The sequence below is a fragment of the Lucilia sericata genome, unplaced genomic scaffold (genome assembly GCF_015586225.1).
Source record: "Lucilia sericata isolate MDLA Ls3-8-SP2 unplaced genomic scaffold, ASM1558622v1 Contig000226F_arrow, whole genome shotgun sequence".
NCBI classification, from domain to species: Eukaryota; Metazoa; Arthropoda; class Insecta; order Diptera; family Calliphoridae; genus Lucilia; species Lucilia sericata.
In genome coordinates this window covers 483,741-502,735 of record NW_023994253.1, presented here as the reverse complement: position 1 = coordinate 502,735, position 18,995 = coordinate 483,741, and the positions used below count along the sequence as shown (strand labels likewise).

The window sequence follows — 18,995 nt, the reverse complement described above, 5'->3', positions numbered from 1 at the left end:
TTTTGTGATCACCCATATTTCCCTTCAAAAATCGATTTTTTGGTCGAAAACTTAAGGAAAACTAAAATCGCTTATAACTTCGTTTTAAAACACGTTAAATCGAAAAAAAGCTTATTTTGTGATCACCCAATTTCCCTTCAAAAATCTCGTTTTTGGTGGTCGAAAATTAAGGAAAACTAAAATCGCTTATAACTTCGTTTTAAATAAAACACATATTTCCCTTCAAAAATCGATTTTTGGTATCGAAATCTAAGGAAAACTAAAATCGCTTATAACTTCGTTAAAACACGTTTAAATCGAAAAATAAGCTTATTTTGTGATCACCCATATTTCCCTTCAAAAATCGATTTTTTGGTCGAAAACTAAGGAAAACTAAAATCGCTTATAACTTCGTTAAAACACGTTTAAATCGAAAAATAAGCTTATTTTGTGATCACCCATATTCCTTCAAAAATCGACTTTTTGGTCGAAAATCTAAGGAAAACTAAAATCGCTTATAACTTCGTTTAAAACACGTTTAAATCGAAAAATAAGCTTATTTTGTGATCACCCATATTCCTTCAAAACTCGATTTTTTGGTCGAAAATCTAAGGAAAACTAAAATCGCTTATAACTTCGTTAAAACACGTTTAAATCGAAAAATAAGCTTATTTTGTGATCACCCATATTTCCCTTCAAAATCGATTTTTTGGTCGAACATCTAAGGAAAACTAAAATCGCTTATAACTCGTTAAAACACGTTTAAATCGAAAAATAAGCTTATTTTGTGATCACCCATATTTCCCTTCAAAACTCGATTTTTTGGTCGAAAACTTAAGGAAAACTAAAATCGCTTATAACTTCGTTAAAACACGTTTAATCGAAAATAAGCTTATTTTGTGATCACCCATATTTCCCTTCAAAACTCGATTTTTGTCGAAAATTAAGGAAAACTAAAATCGCTTATAACTTCGTTAAAACACGTTTAAATCGAAAAATAAGCTTATTTGTGATCACCCATATTTCCCTTCAAAAATCTGTTATTTGGTCGAAACTTAAGGAAAACTAAAATCGCTTTTATAACTTCGTTAAAACACATATTTCCCTTCAAAAATCGACTTTTTGGTCGAAAATCTATAGGAAACTAAAATCGCTTATAACTCGTTAAAACACGTTTAAATCGAAAACTAAGCTTATTTTGTGATCACCCATATTTCCCTTCAAAATCGACTTTTGGTCGAAAATCTAAGGAAAACTAAAATCGCTTCTAAACTTCGTTAAAACATGGTTTAAATCGAAAAATAAGCTTATTTTGTGATCACCCAATATTTCCCTTCAAAAATCGACTTTGGTCGAAAATCTAAGGAAAACTAAAATCGCTTATAACTTCGTTAAAACACGTTTAAATCGAAAAATAAGCTTATTTTGTGATCACCCATATTTCCCTTCCAAACTCGATTTTTTGGTCGAAAATCTAAGGAAAACTAAAATCGCTTATAACTTCGTTTAAAAACACGTTTTAAATCGAAAAATAAGCTTATTTTGTGATCACCCATATTTCCCTTCAAAAATCGACTTTTTTGGTCGAAAATCTAAGGAAAACTAAAATTGCTTATAACTTCGTTAAAACACGTTTAAATCGAAAAATAAGCTTATTTGTGTGATCACCCATATTTCCCTTCAAAACTCGATTTTTTGGTCGAAAATCTAAGGAAAACTAAAATCGCTTATAACTTCGTTTAAAACACGTTTAAATCGAAAAATAAGCTTATTTTGAGATCACCCATATTTCCCTTCAAAAATCGATTTTTTGTTCGATAACTTAAGGAAAAGTAAAATCGCTTATAACTTCGTTTAAAACAAGTTTAAATCGAGAAATAAGCTTATTTTGTGATCACCCATATTTCCCTTCAAAAATCGATTTTCTTGGTCGATAACTTAAGGAAAAAACTAAAATCGCTTATAACTTCGTTAAACCACGTTTTAAATCGAAAACTAAGCTTATTTTGTGATCACCCATATTTCCCTTCAAAAATCGATTTTTTGGTCGAAACCTAAAGAAAACTAAAATCGCTTTATAACTTCGTTACAACACGTTTAAGTCGAAAACATAAGCTTATTTTGTGATCACCCATATTTCCCTTCAAAAATCGACTTATAACTTCGTTAAAACACGTTTAAATCGAAAATAAGCTTATTTGGTGATCACCCATATTTCCCTTCAAACCCGATTTTTTTGGTCGAAAATCTAAGGAAAACTAAAATCGCTTATAACTTCGTTTAAAACACGTTTTTAAATCGAAAATAAGCTTATTTTGTGATCACCCATATTTCCCTTCAAAACTCGATTTTTTTGGTCGATAACTTAAGGAAAACTAAAATCGCTTATAACTTTGTTAAAAACACGTTTAAATCGAAAATAAGCTTATTTTGTGATCACCCATATTTCCCATCAAAACTCGATTTTTTGGTCGATAACTTAAGGAAAACTAAAATCGCTTTATAACTTCGTTAAAACACGTTTAAATCGAAAAATAAGTTTATTTTGTGATCACCCATATTTCCCATCAAACTCGATTTTTTTGATCGATAACTTAAGGAAAACTAAAATCGCTTATAACTTCGTTAAAAACACGTTTAAATCGAAAAATAAGCTTATTTTGTGTTCACCCCATATTTCCCTTCAAAAATCTGTTATTTGGTCGAAAACTTAAGGAAAACTAAAATCGCTTATAACTTCGTTTTAAAACACGTTTAAATCGAAACTAAGCTTATTTTGTGATCACCCATATTTCCCTTCAAAAATCGACGTCGAAAACTTAAGGAAAACTAAAATCGCTTATAACCTTCGTTTAAAACACGTTTAAATCGAAAACTAAGCTTATTTTGTGATCACCCATATTTCCCTTCAAAAATCGATTTTTTTGGTCGAAAACTTAAGGAAAACTAAATCGCTTATAACTTCGGTTAAACACGTTTAAATCGAAAAATAAGCTTATTTTGTGATCACCCATATTTCTCTTCAAAAATGGGTCAAAAACCTAAGGAAAACTAAATCGCTTATAACTTCGTTTAAACACGTTTAAATCGAAAAATAAGCTTATTTTGTGATCACCCATTTTTGCCTTCAAAATCGATTTTTTGTTCAAAAACCTAAGGAAACTAAAATCGCTTATAACTTCGTTTAAAACACGTTTAAGTCGAAAACTAAGATTATTTTGTGATCACCCATTTTTGCCTTCAAAAACCGATTTTTTTGGTCGAAAACCTAAGGAAAATTAAAATCGCTTATACTTCGTTAAAACACGTTTAAATCGAAAAATAAGCTTATTTTGTGATCACCCATTTTTGCCTTCAAAAATCGATTTTTTGTTCAAAAACCTAAGGAAACTAAAATCGCTTATAACTTCGTTTAAAACACGTTTAAGTCGAAAACTAAGATTATTTTGTGATCACCCCATATTTCCCTTCAAAAATCGATATTTTTGGTCGAAAACCTAAGGAAAACTAAAATCGCTTATAACTTCGTTTAAAACACGTTTTAAATCGAAAAATAAGCTTATTTTGTGATCACCCCTATTTCCCTTCAAAAATCGATATTTTTGGTCGAAAACCTAAGGAAAACTAAAATCGCTTATAACTTCGTTAAAAACACGTTTAAATCGAAAAATAAGCTTATTTTTTGATCACCCATATTTCCCTTCAAATCTATTATTTGGTCGAAAATCTAAGGAAAACTAAAATCGCTTATATCTTCGTTAAAACACGTTTAAATCGAAACTAAGCTTATTTTGTGATCACCCATATTTCCCTTCAAAACTCGATTTTTTGGTCGAAATCTAAGGAAAACTAAAATTGCTTATAACTTCGTTAATACACGTTTTTAAATCGAAAAATAAGCTTATTTTGTGATCACCCATATTTCCCTTAAAAAATCGATTTTTTGGTCGAAAATCTAAGGAAAACTAAAATAGCTTATAACTTCGTTAAAACACGTTTAAATCGAAAAATAAGCTTATTTTGTGATCACCCATATTTCCCTTCAAAAATCGATTTTTTGGTCGAAAACCTAAGGAAAACTAAAATCGCTTATAACTTCGTTAAAACACGTTTAAATCGAAAACTAAGCTTATTTTGTGATCACCCATATTTCCCTTCAAAAATCGATTTTTTGGTCGAAAACCTAAGGAAAACTAAAATCGCTTATAACTTCGTTAAACACGTTTAAATCGAAAACTAAGCTTATTTTGTGATCACCCATATTTCCCTTCAAAAATCGACTTTTTGGTCGAAAACTCTAAGGAAAACTAAAATCGCTTATAACTTCGTTAAAACACGTTTAAATCGAAAACTAAGCTTATTTTGTGATCACCCATATTTCCCTTCAAAATCTACTTATTTGGTCGATAAACTTAAGGAAAACTAAAATCGCTTATAACTTCGTTAAAACACGTTTAAATCGAAAACTAAGCTTATTTTTGTGATCACCCATATTTCCCTTCAAAACTCGATTTTTTGGTCGAAATCTAAGGAAAACTAAAATTGCTTATAACTTCGTTAATACACGTTTAATCGAAAAATAAGCTTATTTTTGTGATCACCCATATTTCCCTTAAAAAATCGACTTTTTGGTCGAAAACCTAAGGAAAACTAAAATCGCTTATAACTTCGTTAAAACACGTTTAAATCGAAAATAAGCTTATTTTGTGATCACCCATTTTTGCATTCAAAAATTGATTTTTTGGTCGAAAACCTAAGGAAAATAAAATCGCTTATAACTTCGTTAAACACGTTTAAATCGAAAACTAAGCTTATTTTGTGATCACCCATATTTCCATTCAAAATCTATTATTTGGTCGATAACTTAAGGAAAACTAAATCGCTTATAACTTCGTTAAAACACGTTTAAATCGAAACTAAGCTTATTTTGTGATCACCCATATTTCCCTTCAAAAATCGATTTTTTTGTCGAAACCTAAGGAAAACTAAAATCGCTTATAACATCGTTAAAACACGTTTTAAATCGAAAAATAAGCTTATTTTGTGATCACCCATATTTCCCTTCAAAAATCGATTTTTTGGTCGATAACTTAAGGAAAACTAAAATCGCTTATAACTTCGTTAAAACACGTTTAAATCGAAAAATAAGCTTATTTTGTGATCACCCATATTTCTCTTCAAAAATGGGTCAAAAACCTAAGGAAAACTAAAATCGCTTATAACTTCGTTAAAACACGTTTAAATCGAAAAATAAGCTTATTTTGTGATCACCCATTTTTGCCTTCAAAAATCGATTTTTTGGTCGAAAACCTAAGGAAAACTAAAATCGCTTATAACTTCGTTAAAACACGTTTAAGTCGAAAACTAAGCTTATTTTGTGATCACCCATTTTTGCCTTCAAAAACCGATTTTTTGGTCGAAAACCTAAGGAAAATTAAAATCGCTTATAACTTCGTTAAAACACGTTTAAATCGAAAACTAAGCTTATTTTGTGATCACCCATATTTCCCTTCAAAAATCGATATTTTGGTCGAAAACCTAAGGAAAACTAAAATCGCTTATAACTTCGTTTAAAACACGTTTAAATCGAAAAATAAGCTTATTTTGTGATCACCCATATTTCCCTTCAAAAATCGATATTTTGGTCGAAAACCTAAGGAAAACTAAAATCGCTTATAAATTCGTTAAAACACGTTTTAAATCGAAAAATAAGCTTATTTTGTGATCACCCATATTTCCCTTCAAATCTATTATTTGGTCGATAACTTAAGGAAAACTAAAATCGCTTATAACTTCGTTAAAACACGTTTAAATCGAAAACTAAGCTTATTTTGTGATCACCCATATTTCCCTTCAAAACTCGATTTTTTGGTCGAAATCTAAGGAAAACTAAAATTGCTTATAACTTCGTTAATACACATTTAAATCGAAAAATAAGCTTATTTTGTGATCACCCATATTTCCTTTAAAAAATCGACTTTTTGGTCGAAAAACCTAAGGAAAACTGAAATCGCTTATAACTTCGTTAAAACACGTTTAAATCGAAAAATAAGCTTATTTTGTGATCACCCATATTTCTCTTCAAAAATCTATTATTTGGTCGATAACTTAAGGAAAACTAAAATCGCTTATAACTTCGTTAAAACACGTTTAAATCGAAAAATAAGCTTATTTTGTGATCACCCATTTTTGCCTTCAAAAATCGATTTTTTGGTCGAAAACCTAAGGAAAACTAAAATCGCTTATAACTTCGTTAAAACACGTTTAAATCGACAACTAAGCTTATTTTGTGATCACCCATATTTCCCTTCAAAAATCGATTTTTTGGTCGAAAACCTAAGGAAAACTAAAATCGCTTATAACTTCGTTAAAACACGTTTAAATCGAAAACTAAGCTTATTTTGTGATCACCCATATTTCCCTTCAAAAATCGACTTTTTGGTCGAAAATCTAAGGAAAACTAAAATCGCTTATAACTTCGTTAAAACACGTTTAAATCGAAAAATAAGCTTATTTTGTGATCACCCATATTTCCCTTCAAATCTATTATTTGGTCGATAACTTAAGGAAAACTAAAATCGCTTATAACTTCGTTAAAACACGTTTAAATCGAAAACTAAGCTTATTTTGTGATCACCCATATTTCCCTTCAAAACTCGATTTTTTGGTCGAAATCTAAGGAAAACTAAAATTGCTTATAACTTCGTTAAAACACGTTTAAATCGACAACGAAGCTTATTTTGTGATCACCCATATTTCCCTTAAAAAATCGACTTTTTGGTCGAAAACCCAAGGAAAATTAAAATCGCTTATAACTTCGTTAAAACACGTTTAAATCGAAAAATAAGCTTATTTTGTGATCACCCATATTTCCCTTCAAAAATCGACTTTTTGGTCGAAAACCTAAGGAAAACTAAAATCGCTTATAACATCGTTAAAACACGTTTAAATCGAAAAATAAGCTTATTTGTGATCACCCATATTTCCCTTAAAAAATCGATTTTTTTGTCGAAAACCTAAGGAAAACTAAAATCGCTTATAACATCGTTAAAACACGTTTAAATCGAAAAATAAGCTTATTTTGTGATCACCCATATTTCCCTTAAAAATCGACTTTTTGGTCGAAAACCTAAGGAAAACTAAAATCGCTTATAACTTCGTTAAAACACGTTTAAATCGAAAAATAAGCTTATTTTGTGATCACCCATATTTCCCTTCAAAAATCTATTATTTGGTCGATAACTTAAGGAAAACTAAAATCGCTTATAACTTCGTTAAAACACGTTTAAATCGAAAATAAGCTTATTTTGTGATCACCCATTTTTGCCTTCAAAAATCGATTTTTGGTCGAAAACCTAAGGAAAACTAAAATCGCTTATAACTTCGTTAAAACACGTTTAAGTCGAAAACTAAGCTTATTTTGTGATCACCCATTTTTGCCTTCAAAAACCGATTTTTTGGTCGAAAACCTAAGGAAAATTAAAATCGCTTATAACTTCGTTAAAACACGTTTAAATCGAAAATAAGCTTATTTTGTGATCACCCATATTTCCCTTCAAAAATCGACTTTTTGGTCGAAAACCTAAGGAAAACTAAAATCGCTTATAACTTCGTTAAAACACGTTTAAATCGAAAAATAAGCTTATTTTGTGATCACCCATATTTCCCTTAAAAAATCGATTTTTTTGTCGAAAACCTAAGGAAACTAAAATCGCTTATAACATCGTTAAAACACGTTTAAATCGAAAAATAAGCTTATTTTGTGATCACCCATATTTCCCTTAAAAAATCGACTTTTTGGTCGAAAACCTAAGGAAAACTAAAATCGCTTATAACTTCGTTAAAACACGTTTAAATCGAAAAATAAGCTTATTTTGTGATCACCCATATTTCCCTTCAAAAATCTATTATTTGGTCGATAACTTAAGGAAAACTAAAATCGCTTATAACTTCGTTAAAACACGTTTAAATCGAAAAATAAGCTTATTTTGTGATCACCCATTTTTGCCTTCAAAAATCGATTTTTGGTCGAAAACCTAAGGAAAACTAAAATCGCTTATAACTTCGTTAAAACACGTTTAAATCGACAACTAAGCTTATTTTGTGATCACCCATATTTCCCTTCAAAAATCGATTATTTGGTCGATAACATACGTAAAACTAAAATCGCTTATAACTTCGTTAAAACACGTTTAAATCGAAAAATAAGCTTATTTTGCGATCACCCTTATTTCCCTTAAAAAATCTATTATTTGGTCGATAACTTAAGGAAAACTAAAATCGCTTATAACTTCGTTAAAACACGTTTAAATCGAAAACTAAGTTTATTTTGTGATCACCCATATTTCCCTTAAAAAATCGACTTTTTGGTCGAAAACCTAAGGAAAACTAAAATCGCTTATAACTTCGTTAAAACACGTTTAAATCGAAAAATAAACTTATTTTGTGATCACCCATTTTTGCATTCAAAAATCGATTTTTTGGTCGAAAACCTAAGGAAAATTAAAATCGCTTATAACTTCGTTAAAACACGTTTAAATCGAAAACTAAGCTTATTTTGTGATCACCCATATTTCCATTCAAAAATCTATTATTTGGTCGATAACTTAAGGAAAACTAAAATCGCTTATAACTTCGTTAAAACACGTTTAAATCGAAAACTAAGCTTATTTTGTGATCACCCATATTTCCCTTCAAAAATCGATTTTTTTGTCGAAAACCTAAGGAAAACTAAAATCGCTTATAACTTCGTTAAAACACGTTTAAATCGAAAAATAAGCTTATTTTGTGATCACCCATATTTCCCTTCAAAACTCGATTTTTTGGTCGAAAATCTAAGGAAAACTAAAATCGCTTATAACTTCGTTAAAACACGTTTAAATCGAAAACTAAGCTTATTTTGTGATCACCGATATTTCCCTTCAAAACTCGATTTTTTGGTAGAAATCTAAGGAAAACTAAAATTGCTTATAACTTCGTTAATACACGTTTAAATCGAAAAATAAGCTTATTTTGTGATCACCCATATTTCCCTTCAAAAATCGACTTTTTGGTCGAAAACCTAAGGAAAACTAAAATCGCTTATAACTTCGTAAAAACACGTTTGAATCGAAAACTAAGCTTTTTTTGTGATCACCCATTTTTGCCTTCAAAAATCGATTTTTTGGTCGAAAACTTAAGGAAAACTAAAATCGCTTATAACTTCGTTAAAACACGTTTAAATCGAAAACTAAGCTTATTTTGCGATCACCCATATTTCCCTTAAAAAATCTATTATTTGGTCGATAACTTAAGGAAAACTAAAATCGCTTATAACTTCGTTAATACACGTTTAAATCGAAACTAAGTTTATTTTGTGATCACCCATATTTCCCTTCAAAAATCGATTATTTGGTCGATAACATACGTAAAACTAAAATCGCTTATAACTTCGTTAAAACACGTTTAAATCGAAAACTAAGCTTATTTTGTGATCACCCATTTTTGCCTTCAAAAATCGATTTTTTGGTCGAAAATCTAAGGAAAACTAAAATCGCTTATAACTTTGTTAATACACGTTTAAATCGAAAAATAAGCTTATTTTGCGTTCACCCATATTTCCCTTAAAAAATCTATTATTTGGTCGATAACTTAAGGATAACTAAAATCGCTTATAACTTCGTTAAAACACGTTTAAATCGAAAACTAAGTTTATTTTGTGATCACCCATATTTCCCTTCAAAAATCGATTATTTGGTCGATAACATACGTAAAACTAAAATCGCTTATAACTTCGTTAAAACACGTTTAAATCGAAAAATAAGCTTATTTTGTGATCACCCATATTTCCCTTCAAAAATCGACTTTTTGGTCGAAAATCTAAGGAAAACTAAAATCGCTTATAAGTTCGTTAAAACACGTTTAAATCGAAAAATAAGCTTATTTTGCAATCACCCATATTTCCCTTCAAAACTCGATTTTTTGGTCGAAAATCTAAGGAAAACTAAAATCGCTTATAACTTCGTTAAAACACGTTTAAATCGAAAAATAAGCTTATTTTGCAATCACCCATATTTCCCTTCAAAACTCGATTTTTTGGTCGAAAATCTAAGGAAAACTAAAATCGCTTATAACTTCGTTAAAACACGTTTAAATCGAAAAATAAGCTTATTTTGAGATCACCCATATTCCCCTTCAAAAATCGATTTTTTGTTCGATAACTTAAGGAAAAGTAAAATCGCTTATAACTTCGTTAAAACAAGTTTAAATCGAAAAATAAGCTTATTTTGTGATCACCCATATTTCCCTTCAAAACTCGATTTTTTGGTCGAAAATCTAAGGAAAACTAAAATCGCTTATAACTTCGTTAAAACACGTTTAAATCGAAAAATAAGCTTATTTTGTGATCACCCATATTTCCCTTCAAAACTCGATTTTTTGGTCGAAAATCTAAGGAAAACTAAAATCGCTTATAACTTCGTTAAAACACGTTTAAGTCTAAAAATAAGCTTATTTTGTGATCACCCATATTTCCCTTCAAAAATCGACTTTTTGGTCGAAAATCTAAGGAAAACTAAAATCGCTTATAACTTCGTTAAAACACGTTTAAATCGAAAAATAAGCTTATTTTGTGATCACCCATATTTCCCTTCAAAACTCGATTTTTTGGTCGAAAATCTAAGGAAAACTAAAATCGCTTATAACTTCGTTAAAACACGTTTAAATCGAAAAATAAGCTTATTTTGTGATCACCCATATTTCCCTTCAAAACTCGATTTTTTGGTCGAAAATCTAAGGAAAACTAAAATCGCTTATAACTCCGTTAAAACACGTTTAAATCGAAAAATAAGTTTATTTTGTGATCCCCATATTTCCCATCAAAACTCGATTTTTTGATCGATAACTTAAGGAAAACTAAAATCGCTTATAACTTCGTTAAAACACGTTTAAATCGAAAAATAAGCTTATTTTGTGTTCACCCATATTTCCCTTCAAAAATCTGTTATTTGGTCGAAAACTTAAGGAAAACTAAAATCGCTTATAACTTCGTTAAAACACGTTTAAATCGAAAACTAAGCTTATTTTGTGATCACCCATATTCCCCTTCAAAAATCGATTTTTGGTCGATAACTTAAGGAAAACTAAAATCTCTTATAACTTCGTTAAAACACGTTTAAATCGAAAAATAAGCTTATTTTGTGATCACCCATATTTCCCTTCAAAAATCGATTTTTTGGTCGATAACTTATGGAAAACTAAAATCGCTTATAACTTCGTTAATACACGTTTAAATCGAAAAATAAGCTTATTTTGTGATCACCCATATTTCTCTTCAAAAATGGGTCAAAAACCTAAGGAAAACTAAAATCGCTTATAACTTCGTTAAAACACGTTTAAATCGAAAAATAAGCTTATTTTGTGATCACCCATTTTTGCCTTCAAAAATCGATTTTTTGGTCGGAAACCTAAGGAAAACTAAAATCGCTTATAACTTCGTTAAAACACGTTTAAGTCTAAGCTTATTTTGTGATCACCCATTTTTGCCTTCAAAAACCGATTTTTTGGTCGAAAACCTAAGGAAAATTAAAATCGCTTATAACTTCGTTAAAACACGTTTAAATCGAAAACTAAGCTTATTTTGTGATCACCCATATTTCCCTTCAAAAATCGATATTTTTGGTCGAAAACCTAAGGAAAACTAAAATCGCTTATAACTTCGTTAAAACACGTTTAAATCGAAAAATAAGCTTATTTTGTGATCACCCATATTTCCCTTCAAATCTATTATTTGGTCGAAAACCTAAGGAAAACTAAAATCGCTTATAACTTCGTAAAAACACGTTTAAATCGAAAAATAAGCTTTTTTTGTGATCACCCATTTTTGCCTTCAAAAATCGATTTTTTGGTCGAAAACTTAAGGAAAACTAAAATCGCTTATAACTTCTTTAATACACGTTTAAATCGAAAACTAAGCTTATTTTGCGATCACCCATATTTCCCTTAAAAAATCTATTATTTGGTCGATAACTTAAGGAAAATTAAAATCGCTTATAACTTCGTTAATACACGTTTAAATCGAAAAATAAGCTTATTTTGCGATCACCCATATTTCCCTTAAAAAATCTATTATTTGGTCGATAACTTAAGGAAAACTTAAATCGTTTATAACTTCGTTAAAACACGTTTAAATCGAAAACTAAGTTTATTTTGTGATCGAATATTTCCCTTCAAAAATCGATTATTTGGTCGATAACATATGTAAAACTAAAATCGCTTATAACTTCGTTAAAACACGTTTAAATCGAAAACTAAGCTTATTTTGTGATCACCCATTTTTGCCTTCAAAAATCGATTTTTTGGTCGAAAATCTAAGGAAAACTAAAATCGCTTATTACTTCGTTAAAACACGTTTAAATGGAAAAATAAGCTTATTTTGTGATCACCCATTTTTGCCTTCAAAACTCGATTTTTTGGTCGAAAACCTAAAGAAAACTAAAATCGCTTATAACTTCGTTAAAACACGTTTAAATCGAAAACTAAGCTTATTTTGTAATCACCCATTTTTGCCTTCAAAAAACGATTTTTTGCTCGAAAACTTAAGGAAAACTAAAATCGCTTATAACTTTGTTAATACACGTTTAAATCGAAAACTATGCTTATTTTGCGATCACCCATATTTCCCTTAAAAAATCTATTATTTGGTCGATAACTTAAGGAAAACTAAAATCGCTTATAACTTCGTTAATACACGTTTAAATCGAAAAATAAGCTTATTTTGTGATCACCCATTTTTGCCTTCAAAAATCGATTTTTTGGTCGAAAACCTAAGGAAAATTAAAATAGCTTATAACTTCGTTAAAACACGTTTAAATCGAAAACTAAGCTTATTTTGTGATCACCCATATTTCCCTTCAGAAATCGATTTTTTGGTCGAAAACCTAAGGAAAACTAAAATCGCTTATAATTTCGTTAAAACACGTTTAAGTCGAAAAATAAGCTTATTTTGTGATCACCCATATTTCCCTTCAAAAATCGACTTCTTGGTCGAAAACCTAAGGAAAACTAAAATCGCTTATTACTTCGTTAAAACACGTTTAAATCGAAAAATAAGCTTATTTTGTGATCACCCATATTTCCCTTCAAAAATCGATATTTTTGGTCAAAAACCTAAGGAAAACTAAAATCGCATATAACTTCGTTAAAACACGTTTAAATCGAAAACTAAGCTTATTTTGTGATCACCCATATTTCCCTTCAAAAATCTATTATTTGGTCGATAACTTAAGGAAAACTAAAATCGCTTATAACTTCGTTAAAACACGTTTAAATCGAAAAATAAGCTTATTTTGTGATCACCCATTTTTGCCTTCAAAAATCGATTTTTTGGTCGAAAACCTAAGGAAAACTAAAATCGCTTATAACTTCGTTAAAACACGTTTAAATCGACAACGAAGCTTATTTTGTGATCACCCATATTTCCCTTCAAAAATCGATTATTTGGTCGATAACATACGTAAAACTAAAATCGCTTATAACTTCGTTAAAACACGTTTAAATCGAAAAATAAGCTTATTTTGCGATCACCCTTATTTCCCTTAAAAAATCTATTATTTGCTCGATAACTTAAGGAAAACTAAAATCGCTTATAACTTCGTTAAAACACGTTTAAATCGAAAACTAAGTTTATTTTGTGATCACCCATATTTCCCTTCAAAAATCGATTATTTGGTCGATAACATACGGAAAACTAAAATCGCTTATAACTTCGTTAAAACACGTTTAAATCGAGAACTAAGCTTATTTTGTGATCACCCATATTTCCCTTCAAAAATAGTTTTTTTTTGGTCGATATCTTAAGGAAAACTAAAATCGCTTATAACTTCGTTAAAACACGTTTAAATCGAAAAATAAGCTTATTTTGTGTTCACCCATATTTCCCTTCAAAAATCTGTTATTTGGTCGAAAACTTAAGGAAAACTAAAATCGCTTATAACTTCGTTAAAACACATATTTCCCTTCAAAAATCGACTTTTTGGTCGAAAATCTAAGGAAAACTAAAATCGCTTATAACTTCGTTAAAACACGTTTAAATCGAAAACTAAGCTTATTTTGTGATCACCCATATTTCCCTTCAAAAATCTATTATTTGGTCGATAACGTAAGGAAAACTAAAATCGCTTATAACTTCGTTAAAACACGTCGAAAAATAAGCATATTTTGTGATCACCCATATTTCCCTTCAAAAATCGATTTTTTGGTCAATGACTTAAGGAAAACTAATATCGCTTATAACTTCGTTAAAACACGTTTAAATCGAAAAATAAGCATATTTTGTGATCACCCACATTTTCCTTCAAAAATCGATTTTTTGGTCAATGACTTAAGGAAAACTAAAATCGCTTATAACTTCGTTAAAACACGTTTAAATCGAAAACTAAGGTTATTTTGTGATCACCCATATTTCCCTTGAAAACTCGATTTTTTGGTCGAAAACCTAAGGAAAACTAAAATCGCTTATAACTTCGTTAAAACACGTTTAAATCGAAAAGTAAGCATATTTTGTGATCACCCACATTTTCCTTCAAAAATCGATTTTTTGGTCAATGACTTAAGGAAAACTAAAATCGCTTATAACTTCGTTAAAACATGTTTAAATCGAAAACTAAGGTTATTTTGTGATCACCCATATTTCCCTTGAAAACTCGATTTTTTGGTCGAAAACCTAAGGAAAACTAAAATCGCTTATAACTTCGTTAATACACGTTTAAATCGAAAAATAAGCTTATTTTGTGATCACCCATATTTCCCTTCAAAACTCGATTTTTTGGTCGAAAACCTAAGGAAAACTAAAATCGCTTATAACTTCGTTAAAACACGTTTAAATCGAAAAATAAGCTTATTTTGTGATCACCCATATTTCGCTTCAAAAATCTATTATTTGGTCGATAACTTAAGGAAAACTAAAATCGCTTATAACTTCGTTAAAACACGTTTAAATCGAAAAATAAGCTTATTTTGTGATCACCCATATTTCCCTTCAAAAATCGATTTCGAAAACCTAAGAAAACTAAAATTGCTTATAACTTCGTTAAAACACGTCTAAATCGAAAAATAAGCTTATTTTGTGATCACCCATATTTCCCTTCAAAAATCGGTTTTTTGGTCGAAAACTTAAGGGAAACTAAAATCGTTTATAACTTCGTTAAAACACGTTTAAATCGAAAAATAAGCTTATTTTGTGATCACTCATATTTCCCTTCAAAAATCGAAACCCTAGAGAAAACTTTTAAAACGAAAATAGATTTTTTGGCCGAAAACCTAAGGAAAACTAAAATATTCATGTTTCAGTTCAATGAAGAAAATACTTTGATGATTATACTACTCATCACGCACTTTAAACAATTATAAATTATATTTGTCATTATTTACCAATTCACAGCTAACCAATTATAACTAGTTTGATTTCTTCAAAAACCCAATAATTGTGAGATGGAAAACTTTACTAGAACAAGTCATTTTGTTGATAGTTTAAATAAAAGTCTGCTCGTGTGTGAAGAATACTAAATGATTAACCGATTTGTCGATAAGAGACAAATCTGTATAAGTATTCATATATGTGTATATCGTCACCTAAAACGCAAACGGCCTTATCTAACATTTTTAAAATTTTACAGGAGAAGCAAAAAACTATTGAAATTGAAAAGTTTGTTTCTATCAACGCTACTTATTTGTAGTGAATAAACAAATTGTTTAATAGTGAAACCTATTATTTATTATGATAGTTGACATTGGCGTATATAAAAATGGATAAATTGGACTTTTTACCTTTAATATTTAAATGTTTTTGTAGATAGGGCCTTTTGTTTTTTGTCAATGAAATCGCTAATTTTGGTCGGAGGAGTCCAATATTTTGTGTGGACATATGTTTTGATGCAATACATTATAATCAACAATAAAATCGATTTTGAATTTTTGGTTAGTTAGGGCCGTTTGCGTTTTAGGTGACGATATGTATAAATGAAGGTGTGTTCATTTGAAGTCTTTTAGTGAAACCATAACACCTAGAGTCCACAAATTGTGGGAAACTGGTTATAGCAAGTCTTTATTAAAAACAAGAACTTTTTATTATGTTCTATTTAACAAAAGATTACATCAATTTTTCGATAACCTAGTAATTAACTTTCTAAAATCTGTTACTAACACTTACCCCTCAAAACAATTATAGTATATTTTATGGGAAATCCTAAATTTAACATTAGGAGTTCTATAATCGGCAGTGCCGAAAAGCTAATTTGAATACATTTCTTTTTGATGATATACATATCTTATATTTATGGAACGATTTTAGAAAGCATGATATAAAGATAGAACCCCAAAGATATTTGGGGCCCTAAGCAATTTGTTTACATATCTATTATAGGGGCTACATGAAGCTGTGGATCCATATTACCCACATTCAATTTCAAACAGTTCTGATCAATATAGAATATATTGGAAAAATTTCATCTTTCTAAATCCTTTTCTCTGGGCTCTATCATGCCTTCAACGAACATGTCTTGATCTTGTTGGAATTGTACAAGCAACCAGAATATTTATACTTTACGAGAGCTATTTTTATGTGTTACAAACGGAATGAAAAAATCAATATGCTCCTATCTCTTTCGATAGAGAGTATCAAAATAGTTAATATAAACATACTCTAGATAAGTAAAATAAAATTTGAACAGATTAGCACAAACTGACAAGAGGTGGACAACAATAAATCTATTTAAAAAGACCTACTTTAACAATATTCGACATCAGTTTAAATTAAAACATTATAAAGAAAGTTAGAAATTAAAGAAAATTTAATAATTTTTAAAATAATACGAAATGTATGACTATTTGTGTAAATACGATAAAGATCAAAAACTCTGGACCAGTGCTAAGAGACATGAATTCTACAATGAAAATGTCTCAGCCGGAGAATTAGCATTTCATAACATGCGCAATATAAATCCCTCGGAAGTCATGCAAATTAGCGATTCCGAGGGCACGATATTAACTTATGGCTCCGCTTTAACTTCGGCCATAAGAATAGCACAACATTTTGAGACGATCGGCTTAACAGAAGATGATATGGTGAGTATTTTTGCTCCCAATACAACATATGTTATGCCTGTGGCCTTGGCAGCTTGGTTCAATGGTACTGCTTTCCAGCCCATGAATACAGTAATGGAAACAAGTGGGTATTAAATGAACAGAAAGAGAAAGTTTTTACGATTTGGGACTTTATTTCTTTATTAGATGTTTGTGTGCAAATTTTCGATAAAATTAAACCCAAGATTATATTCTGTGATGGTTTACATTATGAAAAGTTGAAAAAGGCGGCGGTCGCTTTTAAACCAACTATTTATACAATCTGTAATCATTTGGATAATGTGCCACGAATCGAGGAACTGTTAGAGCCTACAAAAAGTGAACAATATTACAAGTGAGTATTAAAGGGAGGATTTAGATTACAAGTGAGTATTAAAGGGAGGATTTAGATTTAAAATGACAACGAAAGTGAAAGTGAGTTATTCTGACTAAGGAATATATTCCAAATTTAACTTTTGTATCTACAGACCCAAACCTTTAACACGAGGTCCCACTCAAACTATGGTTGTTATGCATTCATCCGGCACGACAGGCTTACCCAAGGGAATATGTGTATCAAATCGTTATGTTCTAGCAGATTTTACGTAAGTTTACACTTTCAAACGCTTTAAAGCTAATCCACAGCTCAATTTTAACATACCACTTCATTAAAATCTTACAGTGTAACCTATCAATATGATACAATATTCTCCACCAGCAGCGTAGATTGGTTAAGTGGTCTAATGACTCTCTGTGTCAATGTTTTGATAGGGGGCTTAAGAGTCATTACTAGCAAACCCTATTCAGCGGAATATTTACATGAAATTATTACCAAATACAAAATTAGTGTCTTGATCACCAATCCCTCGGTCATGTTGGAATTAACTTCATTGCCCTGCTACTCCAAGGAAACCATGAAGAGTGTGCGTACTTTAATTTTGGGAGGCTCTTCGTGTCCAGAAAAGACTCAAAATCTTATACGTTCCACTTTAATAAATGGTCAATTGTATTGTGGTTATGGCAGCACTGAAATGGGCGTTATTACGCTTAATAATAGCAATTATAAATCAAAATCGGTGGGTCAAATTTTACCCAATTTTGAAATGAAAATTGTGGATACCAGCACAGGCGAACGTTTGGGTCCTAATGAAAAAGGTGAGGTCTGTCTGCGTAAAACTAATGATGAATGGCTGGGATATTATAATAATCCTGAGGCAAATAAATCTGCAATAGATAGCGAAGGCTTTCTTCGCACTGGCGACTTGGGTTATGTGGATGATGAACATTATTTGTTTATAGTGGATCGTTGTCGTGATGTTATGAAATATTGGGGCTATAAATGGTCACCCCATGAAATAGAGGTATTGGTCGCCGAAATGCCCGAAGTTAAGGAAGTTTGTGCTTTTGGTGTTTACGATGATGTCAAATTATATGTACCTGCTGCAGCAGTGGTAGTAAAACCGGGCTGCTCTCTAACGGCACAAGATGTGGTGGAATTTATGAAACGTCGCAGTGAAGTCCATTATAAACATTTAGATGCTGGTGCTTTTATTTTGAAGGAATTACCACGTAACAGAAATGGTAAAGTTGTAAGAGAGAAAGTCTTGGAAATGTGTTTGGCAATGAAGAAGGAAGAAAATGAACATGTGGATAGATAAAGCCAATTGAATAGATATAACTTAGTTTTTATTATATTATAGAATTTTTAAACTAAATTTTAAACTAATTTAAGATTAATTTTAAATAAAATATATTTAAGAAGAAAGTTAGTTTAGAGACGATCTTTAATCCACTACTTTGTAGTCGAGCTGATAAATTAGTCTTTAGTCGAAATCATTTACTGATTACTAGTCCCTAGTGAATTAATCATTATTCAAGATCATGAACTATTCTCTGGTTGAGATCACGAAAATATGTAT

The 18,995-nt window shown here is 30.1% G+C and overlaps 1 protein-coding gene across 1 annotated transcript; it reads left to right on the top strand.

Moving 5' to 3' along the window:
- Positions 1–16,827: 16,827 nt before the first annotated feature.
- Positions 16,828–18,797, top strand: LOC119602388 (probable 4-coumarate--CoA ligase 1). The gene is made up of 4 exons (XM_037953882.1): positions 16,828–17,182; positions 17,245–17,431; positions 17,565–17,681; positions 17,759–18,797. The coding sequence occupies exons 1-4, from the start codon at positions 16,831–16,833 to the stop codon at positions 18,732–18,734; spliced, it is 1,632 nt and encodes a 543-aa protein (XP_037809810.1). The 5' UTR covers positions 16,828–16,830; the 3' UTR covers positions 18,735–18,797.
- The last annotated feature ends 198 nt before the right edge of the window (positions 18,798–18,995 follow it).